The following is a 14,163-nucleotide window of genomic DNA, read 5'->3' on the forward strand; positions in this document are numbered from 1 at the left end:
TTGCCGCGACAATTATAGGTATTGTTTTTATTTCAACTTGTCTAGGTCATAAACAACCACTTTGCCGGCATATTAGGATATACAATTAGTTTACAACACATGCACAAAGGAGCACACCACATCATGCTGAAATTCTTGCTCTTCCTCAACAAAGAAGCAACAAGAAAAATGTATAGTGTGCTCTGAACTATGAAGCATATCTTAAGTAACAATATGGAGGAAAACACATGTGTACAGTGCCTGAAAAGGAGAGCAGCTCCAAGACATCATCAGAAGGTCATATTATCGCATTCCTCTCTAACAGGTGCAAAGAGATCAGAGTTCATGTATCTTTCACCGCCACTCGGGAACATTGTCACTATCATTTTCCCCTTGTTCTCCTCTCTGGCTGCAATCTGCTTGAGATCCATTAAATTAGGTAGACAGAAACACAATAGAGAAGAGTTTATGTATACCTAGCTAAGATGAGCTGTTTACCTTGATGCAAGCAGCTACATTTGCACCAGAAGATATGCCAACAAGCAATCCTTCCTCCTTCGCCAGCCTCCTCGCCATTGCCATGGATTCCTCTGTGCTTACTGTCACTACTTCATCGATGACAGATTTGTCCAAAATTTCAGGTATGAAACCTGCTCCAGTGCCTTGAATCTTGTGTGGCCCTGGTGAACCACCTGAATAGAATCAAGCAGAAATATTGTTTAGGCACATTGAACAATAAGTTGAAAGAAAAAGGGGAATTATGAGCAGTATGTCATCAATTACACTTTACAGCAGAGCATGCTAAGATACCTCATTTGTATGGTCACTCAAAATTTCAACATATGGCAGGTAACAATACATTTTCTTTTACATTTCTGACTATAGGGTCCTAATGAACTACATAATGGCAACTGAATTTTCTCCATCTCCATAGATAAACACCTCTTTGATAATAGACCTATAAAAATGCTCTTGCACACAAATGTTCTACTTTAGAAACTTCAGTAAGCAACAACTTTTCCTTTCGTTCTTCTTAACTCTCTTGTCTACACTAGCACTCAGAAGAAAAATGCACCTTGAGAAAGCTTATACTGATAATCTGATTATTCTGCCTCGAACTACTATTTAGAGATATTACAGGGGTACCTGAAATTACAGGACTTTCTGAAGGTTCCACGCACACAATATTTATAGATGGATTTTTCATCTTCAGATACCTCCCTACACCTGTCAATGTGCCACCTGAACCAACAGAGGCCACAAAGACATCTACTTTGCCGGCTGTGTCTTTCCATATTTCAGGTCCTGAAGATTTCACAAAATAAACATGATGTATGATGCCCAGGTACATCTTTCCAAGGCAAAATGGCTGGTGGTAGATAATGAAAGATAGCTGTAATTTGTAAAAGAGTAAAGTCCATCACCGGTCCCTAAACTTGTATCGCTGTGTCATTCCGGTCCCTAAACCCGCAAATCGACCGTTCAGGTTCTCAAACTTGTTCGACTGTGTCATCCCGGTCCCTAAACTTGTAGATCACTCGTTTAGGTCCTCCAACTTGTTCAGTTGTATCACCCTGGTCCCTAAACAGGACGGTCTAAAAACTTTATATCAAAAAATAATTCATAACTTTTTCATGTGAACTCTAATGAAGACAAACTTTATATCAAATTGTAGCCCTCGACGCGACCTACAACTTTGTAGTTGAAAATTTTTTGAATTAAAACTGTTTAGGGTCCCAAAATATTGTTGCATGTTTATAGATTTTGAAATTTTAATTTTAAAATTACATTTTGGGACAAAAAATTGACTTAAAATAAAAAAAATCAACTACAAAGTTGTAGATCGCGTCGAGAGCTACAAGTTTGATATAAAGTTTGTCTTCATTAGAGTTCATATGAAAAAGTTATGAATTATTTTTAAATATAAAGTCTTTAGACCGTTCTATTTGACCCAGATGATATTCAAATCCAAGTTTAGGGACAGGGGTGACACAACTGAACAAGTTGGAGGACCTAAACGAGTGATCTGCAAGTTTAGGGACCGGGATGACATAGTCGAACAATTTTAAGGACTTGAACGGTCGATTTGCGAGTTTAGGGACCGGGATGATACAGCGGTACAAGTTTAGGGACCGGTGATGGACTTTACTCTTTGTAAAACATGGAAAATTGGAAATGTGGATTTTTCCTGAATACTTACCAGTCCACTTAAAGTGTGCCTCTGGATTTGCTGGGTTTGTTACTTGATTGAGACAATGAGAATTTGGTATGCTCTTCATGAGCTCTTCCACCTTGTCCATCATACCATTAAACCCAATTGCAGGATCTGCAGCAATAAGAACAAACAGTACTTAACACTTGTCGAGTGTCGACGGCACTTGTTCATAAGATAAAGAACACTCATTAGTTCAGCATAATATTCTTTCAAAAAAAAATACTTCAGCATAATAATTATGTAAATATGAAATGAACAAAATCATCCCATTCAACTGAAAATATTAGTTAGGGAAAATATTTACTTGAGGCATTTAAGTGCTTATTGGTTTTGTAACCATTTGTAGGAACTGGGATCCAGGTTCTCACCAGTCAATATCAATTCCGCACCCAAAAACCTCAGTAGCATCTGCTTGTCAAGCGAATATTTAGCAGGCATGACAGCAATAAACCTATAGCCTTTCTGAACAGCAACCAGCACCAAACCGATACCGAGATTACCACTTGTTGGCTCAATCAGCGTGGTAACACCAGGTATGATCAACCCTTTCTCCTCTGCATCTTCAATCATTCTGCAGAAGAAACATGGAAATTGCAAATGCCAAGGCAATTTTGAAACTCTTTAACACTTTTTATAGATGCTTCTCACATAAACACAATTTTGTAAATAATTTGATCTGACTAAAAAAATGTAAACAACTGAAGAAAGAAGTGCACTATATTAATCAGAAAACGATGATGTTTTGCATGAACTCACCTGAGGGCACTCCTGTCCTTGACAGAGCAGAGTGGCTGGTATGCTTCCATCTTCCCAACCAATCGAGCCTGTACGCCTTCGTTCTTCGCGATGTTCTTCATCTCAACAAGCGGTGTCCATCCAATCAGCTGAGAGCAAAGAGATAGAAACCACAAGACGTAAATTATTGCTAGATGCACAATCCAGATTCTGAATACAAGAACGAGAAAAATAGCACCATAATACCAATCAAGAAAATGTCCTAACACCACACTGGCTGACCGGCTTACTACTTAGTCAGCAAACTATCAAGATTTTTTGCAAGATACTGAATACAACAAACTGAACCTGTAATGAAAAGCAACAAAATCCACTGGTTCTCATCAGTTTTTTTTTTGGGAGAAAAGAAATCTGCTCACCTGGGTGATGTTAGAGGCGATGTTCTCCTCGCTGGAGGAGAGCAGAGACGGGATGCCTTTCCTCCCTTGCTCCTCCTCCTCCGGTGCAGCCATGTCTGGTCCCTCCTCTCCGTGCTTGATTTCTTCCCCCATCTCAACCCAGCTGCTGCAGAAAGCGGCATTTATCCTGTGGAATTCGGTGATATCTTCTTCCGTCGCCTTCTTCGCCAGCGCCGGCCGTACGAGCTCAGTTAACGCCAGATGGAGAGACAGAGTCTCTCTCCGCTGGTCTGTGACTCCCTATGAATTTCTACCACATCTGTGACCTGCGTGTGTGTGTGGATGGAATGGATTGGAAAGAGATCGCCTTATTCCGTGCGGAGCAAAGTCCATCACTCGTCCCTAAACTTGTACCGCTGTATCATCCTGGTCTCTAAACTCGCAAATCGACCGTTCAGGTTCTCAAACTTGTTCAACTGTGTCATTCCGGTCCCTAAACTTTTAGATCACTCGTTTAGGTCCTCCAACTTGTTCAGTTGTGTCACCCCGGTCCTTAAATAGGACGGTCTAAAAACTTTATATAAAAAAATAATTCATAACTTTTTCATGTGAACTCTAATGAAGACAAACTTTATATAAAAATTGTAGCCCTTGACGCGACCTACAACTTTGTAGTTGGAAATTTTTTGAATTAAAACTGTTTAGGGCCCCAAAATATTGTTGCGTGTTTATATATTTTGAAATTTTAATTTTAAAATTACATTTTGGGACAAAAAATGAATTAAAATAAAAAAATCAACTACAAAGTTGTAGATCGCGTTGAGGGCTACAAGTTTGATATAAAGTTTGTCTTCATTAGAGTTCACATGAAAAAGTTATGAATTATTTTTAAATATAAAGTCTTTAGACCGTCCTATTTGACCCAGATGATATTCAAATCCAAGTTTAGGGATCGGGGTGACACAACTGAACAAGTTGGAGGACCTAAACGAGTGATCTGCAAGTTTAGGGACCAGGATGACACAGTCGAACAAGTTTGAGGACCTAAACGGTCGATTTGCGAGTTTAGGGACCGGGATGAAACAACGGTACAAGTTTAGGGACCGGTGATGGACTTTACTCTTCTGTGCGGTTTGTAGTTCTGTCTGTCACTGGAGCGTGGACTATAGTAAAAGTGTGATTTATTCGTGAGTGACACAACTATAAACTCTATAAAGTTAGGGATCTGTTTTGCCTAATTTAAGGGTCCGTTTGGTTCGGGGAGTTTCTAAGAAAGGATTAGGAGTTTGGAGGGATGAGGTTTTTAATTACTGTGTTTGGTTGGGGAAGACGAGAGTTTGGGTGGGATGGGGATGGGGAATTGAGGGAGAAACTCCCTCCTTTTCAATATATAGGTAGGGGTGGTAACTGGGAGGGAATTCCTCTTTTATTTTATCTAAACAAATATGAACCATCCATTTTCATGTAAGATCTAATCTCCAACAAACTCCATATCAATTCCCACCACCTCTACCAAACAAGAGATTGGAATTAAAAATCAAATTCCCATATTAATCTCATAGTTAATTGCATTGTCTAAACTCCCAATCCTCTTCTCTCAACTAGCCAAACAAGTCTAAGGGGTTAAAGTTAAGTGTGAATAGAACACGACTCTGATGAGTTTCCAGCCGTGTTATTCGTAGACATAGATTATTATTTTTACACTTGCTATAAGAAATAGAGACTTTTTAAAGTGCTTGGAATATATGTGATTGGTGTTTTGCCATTTTGTAGTAGTATCAGTGTCTTCTTATAACAAATGATCCACGAAGAGAGGTGGTGATGATGGTGAACTATACCCATCAATCCCACAGATTCCGCTGATTTGAGCATCAACCTTAGTTGTTGCAAGAGTCCTACCGTTGATAACTGTATGTTTGTTGAGGTGTTTGCTTGAGAATCTTATGTTGATTTTCTACTTGTTTTACTTGCTTGAATCTTATATTGTTTGTTGAGGTGTGTATGGACTATATTTGATGTAGTCATACAAGGTGGGATGATTAAATAAGTGAACAATTTAATGTTTACATACATCAGATTTCTAATTAAAAAATGTTAGTTTGTTTAAGGCATATATTGTGTTTAGTATGAAGGTTAGATAAGTAATTTGATCCTAATATCAGAACACAGCGAAAGTAAAGGGCACGCAGATCAATACTATCGCAATTTTCGCTTAGGCCCTGTTTAAATCCCACCCTAAAATTTTTCATCCTGTCACATCGAATGCTTAAACACATGCATGAAGTATTAAATATATGCTAAAAACAAAACTAATTGCACAGATTGCGACTAATTTGCGAGACCTAATTAATTCATGATTTGACAATGTGATGCTACAGTAAACATTTGGTAATGACGGATTAATTAGGCTTAATAAATTCATCTTACAGTTTACAGGCGGATTTTGTAATTTGTTTTGTTATTAGACTATGTTTAATACTTCAAATATGTCCGTATATCCGATGTGACACGCCAAAACTAACATCCCTGATCTAAAACACCCCCTTAGTCTTGTTTGGCCGGCGGACGGACTGAGAGGTGGCAAAGGAACTACGTATGTACTAATTGATTGGTTTACTAAGTTATCATTGATCAATAATGAACACAACAGATGATACAACTGAGTGATCAACTGCTTGGGTAAAACTAAATAAATGACTTGGATTTGTTCTGTGGTCGTGTAACTAATGTAAAATCTATATATAGTACTTAGTAATCAAGTAGTTCATTTTTTTTTTTGGCAAAGCAGCAATCGAGTATAGTAGATTTGTAAATGTTACTGTATATAACCCCGATGAACCAAATTAATGATTATTTCTGGAACCGCGAGTAATATTGTTGAATGTTTTAGGTACAACGGTTGATAGGTATCTGCATGCCATATGTGTTTACAGATTACATAAGTGATATACCCAATATATAGATGAGGGCAGCAAAGAGATGAATTTGGATCAGCAAAATATGTGTGAAACAACAGATCAATATCAAACATGTTGGGAATTAGCTAGAGCGAATGGGAAACAATTGATCACAATTGGAACCCGATAGGCAATCGTTGCAAATATTACCAAACAGCCCGGCTTAACTTTTTTTTCTATCCTAATCACTACAAGTGAAAAGTAAATCTTAAAATACAACCAGAATAAGTCACGTAAGCAGGAAAAGGTACACCGTTAGATCAGGAAGTGAAAAAGAAAAGAGAAATGAGAACCCTTGGATCATACTGCAGGTTAAAAAAAAAAAGACCCCTTCAAATCTCCAGTCAAGCAGAGGGAATAGAATGCTCTGGAAGCACCACCCTCACTTGGCACTAACTCAATATCTAGACAATATAAAACGATAGGGTTTATAATTGGTATGGTTATTTTTTCTTCCCAACATGCAACAGGATTGAGCCATGTAAGTATAAAACATGAACCGTCAACTGAGAAATGCACCCTCTCTAAAAAAACAACAATTTCTACCATTCAAATTAAATTTTATCTTAAAATATAATAACTTATCTGTCTATATTTTCCTCTCAGCTAATCACAATATTCTCTTATTTAATTTCACCTATTTTATTAATACTCACATCCGATCATAAAATTATTATATTTTGGTATGGAGATAGTAACTGGGAGGGAATTCCTCTTTTATTTTATCTAAACAAATATGAACCATCCATTTTCATGTAAGATCTAATCTCCAACAAACTCCCTATCAATTCCCACCACCTCTACCAAACAAGAGATTGGAATTAAAAATCAAATTCCCATATTAATCTCATAGTTAATTGCATTGTCTAAACTCCCAATCCTCTTCTCTCAACTAGCCAAACAAGTCTAAGGGGTTAAAGTTAAGGGTGAATAGAACACGACTCTGAGGAGTTTCCAGCCATGTTATTCGTAGACATAGATTTTTTTTTACACTTGCTATAAGAAATAGAGACTTTTTAAGGTGCTTGGAATATATGTGATTGGTGTTTTGCCATTTTGTAGTAGTATCAGTGTCTTCTTACAACAAATGATCCATGAAGAGAGGTGGTGATGATGGTGAACTATACCCATCAATCCCACAGATTCCGCTGATTTTGATGACGATTTCATAATAAATACAAATAGATATTGGTTTAATTTAAAATACGAAACTTATAAAAATATCCTTCCAAAGCAGGTGCGACAAGAGAAAAGTAAAGAGAGGATGAGGGGTCATGCAGCGCTAAAGATGACGCAAAAGCAAGGACTCATGCAACAGCAAAAATGGCATAAAAAATAATAAGATTTTGATAATTTAGTTTGATGCATGAATGCAAAGTTTGGAATATTTTTTTTATTACACACCACAATAAATCTGTTAGGTTTTAGCTAGACTTCTTGCTAATTTTATTCTTTGAAACATTAACAAATAAATCTAAGCTAAATGATAAATATAGAGAACGGTTATCACAATTATATTAAAGAAAAATCTTCATGCACTGAATATATTAATACAGTTTTATATATACTTAACGCGCAATAGGATAGAATGATTATAGTCGCGCGAATGCGCAACTTCATATCTTAGTTTACTCTTGAAGGAATCAATGGTGGAGACACTGTAGAAGGCCTCGAAATAACTACAAAATCATTGTATTGCATGCCAATGTCTTTGCACCATAAGTTAAGAGGGTTTGTTTCCGGATAGAATTAAGACTGATACCTATCTGGTTTTGTATATAAATATGACGTGGCTGGTAGCTCCATGGATGGAGAAGACGATCTTGAGATTCAATGGAATTTTCTGGTGAAATCCACAACTACGCTAAACTCCATGGCTCAAAGCCCCCGTGTCAGATGTATAAAATCTGTTGTTCCACGTCCAAATTGGAGGGGATCTTTTGCTGATTTGTAAATTTAAACAAGCTGACGACGATTCTGTAGAGAATGGCAGTTTTGAACCACAGCTGGATGCTTGTGGACAGCGAATAGCCGATTTTGGTAAAATCTCGAAAGGTGGGGGAGGGCAGCTACCGTACGGGATTGCATTGCAATGTGGTAGTCATGGGATAACTAAATCCCCTGACACATTTAATACGTATCATTTTTCTGACTGAGACCCACGCTATCCACGAGCGATTCCACCCCAATCGCGCGAGATACCTCACTGGCAGCGCGGAGCATGCCGCATCTACTTCGAGCAGGAGTGCTCCTTCCTCCGTCCGGCCAGAACCCTGCCCTGCAAGCGATACCTCGCCGGCGCTGCCTGCAACTACTCCGAGCAGGACTTCCCCCAGCCAGAGCAGGAGAGAACTTTGGTTGCGACAGTAATAGGGACAAGGATCGAGTCTAGGGAAGAGAGAAGAGGAGAGAAGACATGTGGTGCTTGATACTTGATACCTCGCAGCCAGCCATGATACCTGATACCTTACAGGTGCCCGGTACCGGGTCTGATACCTAATACCTTACAGGTACCAGGTACCAGGTCTGATACCTATGGGTACCAGCCATGATACCACATGTACTAAGCATGGTACCTACTGGTACCATGTCTGATACCTGGGTATTAGCCGTGATACCTACAAGTACCAAACTATCATGATACCACTAAAGTATCACCGCAATAAAGAACCAAAAATCATTTATCAAGAGAGATTTGAATAAAAACAAATAAAGAATTGATTCCATGAAAAAGCCATCATAGCTATAGAAACACCCATAGAACATGTAGAAACCAAAATCAAACACAGAACAAGACAACGCAGGAGCCTGGAGGTCACGAACCCAAATCTGGGTGTACGGATCCATGCCAAAAGAGGTCTCTTGTCCTTGATGACAGTGACCTCGTCGACGATGGCCACCTCCTGCAATGTGGTGAGCAGCTCCGCCTCCATCATGTGCTTGGGCACCTACCCCACTAATAGCTTCATGATCTCCTCCTCTACTCTGTCCACACCTCCACCAGCAACAATGGCGGCGGTAGTGATGGTAGCTTCCTCCACACCTGACGCGCCAACCCGCAAGTCCAGTCGTCGTCGTTGCCTCTGTGCTTCATGGGGGTGGTACTCAGAGAGAGAGAGAGAGAGAGAGAGAGAGAGAGAGAGAGGAGGGAAGGGGAATAGATGAGAGGATAAGGATGAATAGGTGGTTGAGAAATATTTACTGGTAGTAGTTATCCCGTGCCTACAGAATACTGTTGAGTGGTTTTTCTATTTTCCTTCTCATCTAATAAATCCGATTTCGGTAGGCACCAAAAAAATTGCATATTGTAATTTGCATGCAACTTTTGCTCTCTTGCTGATAAAATGGCATAGAGTTAATTCTTGTAAGATACTTTCACTCTCTTGTTTGGATTCAAGTGTGGTATTGATTTATTGCGATGGAATATAAGTGCCGAAAATACAGGAAATGTGTGCGTGTGACTGATGTGGGTCAGGTTGTGATATATGTGCCTAGATACGTTGTTTGGTCTATGTGTGTGCAAGTATTTTAGGATAACCTCGATCAACAGTGAGGACCAGGACTACGCTTAGGGAGCAGCAGAGGTCTAGCATGTTTAGGATGCTATGTAACAAGGTTGTACTGAAGTCAGGATCTTTTGTGGTAATTCTTGATCAACGATGGTATTGTGACTAGACTCGAGGAGGAGTTGAGATTCACTATTGGTGCGAAGGATGAGGACGCGGATCGGAGCCCCACGATCCCTAGGCATGGGAATGCACATGGGATGATGCGGACACACATCATATGTGGGTTCGCACGTGGAGCGATTGTGCGCACTCATGTACGCGAGATTGAGGCAGAAGTGACGTGGCAACCACAGGTTAGGCCGCGTATGGACACGGTTTCACGGACGCCTGAGCTTGAGTGAGGATCTTCTGTGGGAGATGGGATCCTAGAGCGCCTGGCTATGTGGAGGCCATCAAAGACTATTCCTTTGATGAGAAGGAAGATTATCCATCAGCTTAGATTAAACCAAAGTTAGGGTTTCCCCATAAGGGTAATTGAGGCATTGTCTTAGGGTGATTGCAGCCAACCTATGCCTATAAATTAAGTCTAGCGTTGGGCTGCACCTTGTGTGTGAGAACCTTTAGGGCTTTTTCAGAGCTTAAATTCAAATCCAAAGAGAAGATGTATCTTTGAGTGTGTTAGTTCCACTCTTTTGTAATGCGATGTTTTAAATTTATTTTATGCAATTTAAATTCTACATTTACTTTCTTGCAATTTAAATTCCTATACGGTATCGAATCCTCTCCTTGCAATCTCCTATGGAGTGAGTTTTCTTTTCCTTCCCACACTTTTTTGGATTTGGTTTTCCTTGCAATGAAGGGTTTGGATTTTGTTTTCCTTGCAATAAAGGGAGAGACAACCTCATGTGGCTTTCGAGCAAATTAAAAGGTTGAAGTTCTCAAATGAGCAGTTTCTTCGAGTTTTTCTTAGCACATTTTTTTGGCTAATAGCTACGGTCTGATGAAGTCATTTGAGAGAGAATTTTGAAGCAGTATCTAGGAGAAGATTTAGGAAGTTATTTTCACCTTACCTCTATAGCAGGTATCGGTCTTTCATCCTGTTAGTGACATGGCACATAAAGTTATAATATGGGATTGTATGGCAAGGCTCTAGCTCCTAAATCCATCCTACCTGGAGCTGAAGTCCAACCAAACAATTTAAATCAGTTCAAAACTTGAGCGAAGCATATCGAATTGCTAAACTGTATTTTCTTGAGTAGACTTCTTTTGTGAAACAAGATCATCAGAATTCAGAGTTAGTATCAGCTTTGGACCGTTCAACACCATCTAAATTAGGATGTTGGCAACAACATATATATGCCATATTTGTCAGCCAAATCTAAATTCAAAAAGTTTATGGGAAAAGATCAAATTTACAAAATATGATATGAATGCTTATTGCAATTTCAAAGTACGAATATAGTTGCCCATGTATAGTACATCAAAAGAAAAACAAATCGCTCTACATTGCGTTGACACATACATATAATATACCACACATTTTCACAACAATTCGTAGAACCATAAACAATAAAAATGGAGCGTGTAGTCTGAATTCTGAAGCAAATCTTCATTAACAACATGGCACAAACACAACTCTTTATAGTACAGCAAAGGAGAGCCGCACCAAGACATTAGAAGGTCATATTAGCACATTTCTCCCTTACATCTACAAAGAGATCAGAGCTTATGTATCTTTCACCACTACTTGGGAACATCGTATCAATCATCTTACCCTTTTTCTCCTCTCTAGCTTACCGCTTGTCGGCTCCAAAGTCCAAACCCTTGTTCTCCTCTATAACATCGTAACAACCAGCACCAAACCGATACCGAGAATACTGGTAACACCAGGTGTGATCAACCCTTTCTCCTCTGCATCTTCAATCACTCTGCAGAAGAAAAGAATTGCAAATGCTAGGGCTCTGGTTGGTCACACTCTTTACATATGCATTTTGTAAATATCTTGATCTGATAAATGAAAAATGATGCATAGAACTGAATAAAGAAGTGCACTATGTCAATCAGAACTGATGAAATGATTCGCAAGAAAGAACGTACCTGAGGGCACTCCTTTCCTTGACAGTGCCGAGTGGGTGGTATGCTTCCATCTTCCCACCAATCGAGCCTCTACACCGTCTTTCTTCGTGATGTTCTTCATCTAAACAAGTGGCGTCCATCCAATCAGCTGAGAGCAAAGAGATAAAAACCACAAGACGTGAATTGCTATATGCACAATTCAAATGCTGAATATATGAACGAGGAAATACAATAGCACCATTTTAATCACGAAAACATTTCCGAGATGCCTTTCCTCCCATCCTCGTCCGTGCTTAATTTCTTCCCCCATCTCCACCTAGCTGTTGCATTTAATTGGGTGATAACTTCCGTCAGCTTCCTCGCCAGCGTTGACCGTATGACTGTATGAGAGGAGTTAACGGCTGATGGCGAGTCTCCCTGGCACGTGCATGTGTGAATGGAATTAGGGCTGATATTTCTTACTGGTTTTGTACATGTGGCGTAGCCGTGGCATGGAGGGAGAAGGCGACCTCCGATCAAATCTTTGTGATGTAATTTTCCGACCAAATAATCTGGAAACAAATTGACGCTATGAAATTTTTCCATAGCGTCTCATGCTCTGGACAAATGGGATACGGTAGCTAAGGTCCTCTCAGCATATTTATCTAAACACTTTGTGACCAAACTTTCCACGGCCGCCAGTGATCATTTCTTCAACTGAGAACGCTTGTAACACACGTAGTGCTGACAAGTGATCAGGACAATCGGTGAGTCCCGGGGAGGGGGGGGAGGGGGGGTACAAGTGAGCATTCAAATCCAGTCAAATATATCCAACTTTTCACTCCTCCAGGATAAGGGGCATATTTGGGGGAGCTTCTAGCTGCTGTAACTTCTCACAAAATCATAAGCTCCCCCAAACAGTTTGGCTTTTGATCCAGATTCTGAGAAGCTGTAGTTGTAGAAGCCAGGAAATGAACTAGAAGCCAGAAGCTGGGATACCCAGCTTTTCCAGATTCTTAGAAGTTGGCTACCAACCAGTTGCTTCTCAAAATTTTAAGCTCCCTCAAACAAGCCTGCCGCCCTAACTGGGTATTTGTTTTTAGCAACCGAGCCCCACCAAAAATTCAATTCTTTGCTTGGCTTTTAGCGAAAGAATGCCTGTCTATGAGCTCTATAATCAAGAAGATGAAACGTCATTCCACATCTTCATATATTGCTCCTTTGCTCGCTCCTTCTGGCAGGTAATTCAGCTTTGACCGTTGATTACCAGCATGGCCGAATTAGCAAGTTTGCAACAGCCGCCAAATCTCCCCCATAAACGCTTCCAAGTTTTTTATCTTCTTTGTTCTTGGGGGTTTTTGGAATCACCATCATGATGTTGTGCTCCGTAAGATGCAATTTTAACTGAGATTAGTAACAAAATGCTTAGATGATGCCACTCTCTGGGCGGAACGCCTTAATGTCAATGATAGAGTGGTTGTTTCCTCGTGGAAGGAAACTCTCTCCTCCTCTCTAAGATAATATGTAATCTAATCCAAAAACTGTGTATGACCTCCATCTTAAATTTTTATATGAAATTCAAGTGCATGACCTTTCTTAAAAAAATGTAAATTGCGTTCACGGTACATAAACTTATGAGGTGGGTGCAGCTTAGTACAAAAGATTGCAAAACGCTTATTTTAGTGCACAATCTTGTCTGGTGTGTGCAAACCATGTCCAATGTATGACACCGAAACTACTTTTGCTGAGTTGGAAGGTGAGTAGGATGCCATCTCTGCATGTACGTAGTGAGTGCTCAGGTTGGTTGCACATGTGCACTTTGGACTTCTATTAAAAAAACCCTCCCGTTGTTTGGTATTTCTATCAAGGTATATTACCAATCGAATGAATCTGAGAGGCAGTTGAGGCTTGTCACTGTGGCCAGTATGAGCAGGGTTCCCAAAACCGCATGTAACCGAGCGGTTGCCATACTTATCGCGGGGTAAGATAAAAGGAAAACCACGGTAAGTCGGTAACCTCCTTAAATCCAAATAAATTTTAAAAATAATTTGAAATTTTAATAAATTTTATACGTACCGCCGGAGCACAGTAACCCTGCCCCCAGCGGTTTGGAAAACCTTGAGTATGAGTGTAGCCGGGTGTTAACTATGGCGATGGTGGTGACAGATGAGATCGAATCTAGTGGCGGCAGTGGCGGGGATGTCATGGCCGACGGCGACGGTGGCAGGAATGTCGAGTCTACCGATGCTGGGGAGGTTGAGTTTAGCGGCGCAGCTGTGGCAGCAATAGCTGCCGGCTGCTGATCTTGCCTTGAT

At 40.0% G+C, this 14,163-nt stretch overlaps 1 protein-coding gene across 2 annotated transcripts; it reads right to left on the reverse strand.

Moving 5' to 3' along the window:
- Positions 1-3,608, reverse strand: LOC127777413 (cysteine synthase-like). Of its 2 annotated transcripts, XM_052303998.1 has the most exons (7): positions 3,349-3,606; positions 2,951-3,078; positions 2,563-2,765; positions 2,180-2,305; positions 1,126-1,284; positions 478-671; positions 1-395 (listed from the first exon to the last, which is right to left on the reverse strand). In XM_052303998.1, exons 1-7 carry the CDS (start codon positions 3,478-3,480, stop codon positions 270-272), a joined length of 1,068 nt encoding a protein of 355 aa, XP_052159958.1. In that variant the 5' UTR covers positions 3,481-3,606; the 3' UTR covers positions 1-269. The 2 variants fall into 2 exon arrangements, with proteins under 2 accessions (XP_052159958.1, XP_052159959.1); XM_052303999.1 differs by lacking the exon at positions 1,126-1,284 and having other exon boundaries at positions 3,349-3,608.
- Between the last annotated feature and the right edge of the window lie 10,555 nt (positions 3,609-14,163).

This window comes from Oryza glaberrima, chromosome 6 (genome assembly GCF_000147395.1).
Source record: "Oryza glaberrima chromosome 6, OglaRS2, whole genome shotgun sequence".
Classification (NCBI taxonomy): Eukaryota; Viridiplantae; Streptophyta; class Magnoliopsida; order Poales; family Poaceae; genus Oryza; species Oryza glaberrima.

What these genes read in the sequence shown, in the direction of transcription:
- LOC127777413 (XM_052303998.1), bottom strand. Translation starts at nt 3,480, where the DNA reads ATGGGGGAAGAAATCAAGCACGGAGAGGAGGGACCAGACATGGCTGCA. An exon ending in TGCGGAATTGATATTGACTG is followed by an intron (nt 2,306 to 2,562) that starts GTGAGAACCTGG and finishes TTATTGCTGCAG; the next exon opens with ATCCTGCAATTGGGTTTAAT. An exon ending in AGAAAGTCCTGTAATTTCAG is followed by an intron (nt 672 to 1,125) that starts GTACCCCTGTAA and finishes GATTCTATTCAG; the next exon opens with GTGGTTCACCAGGGCCACAC.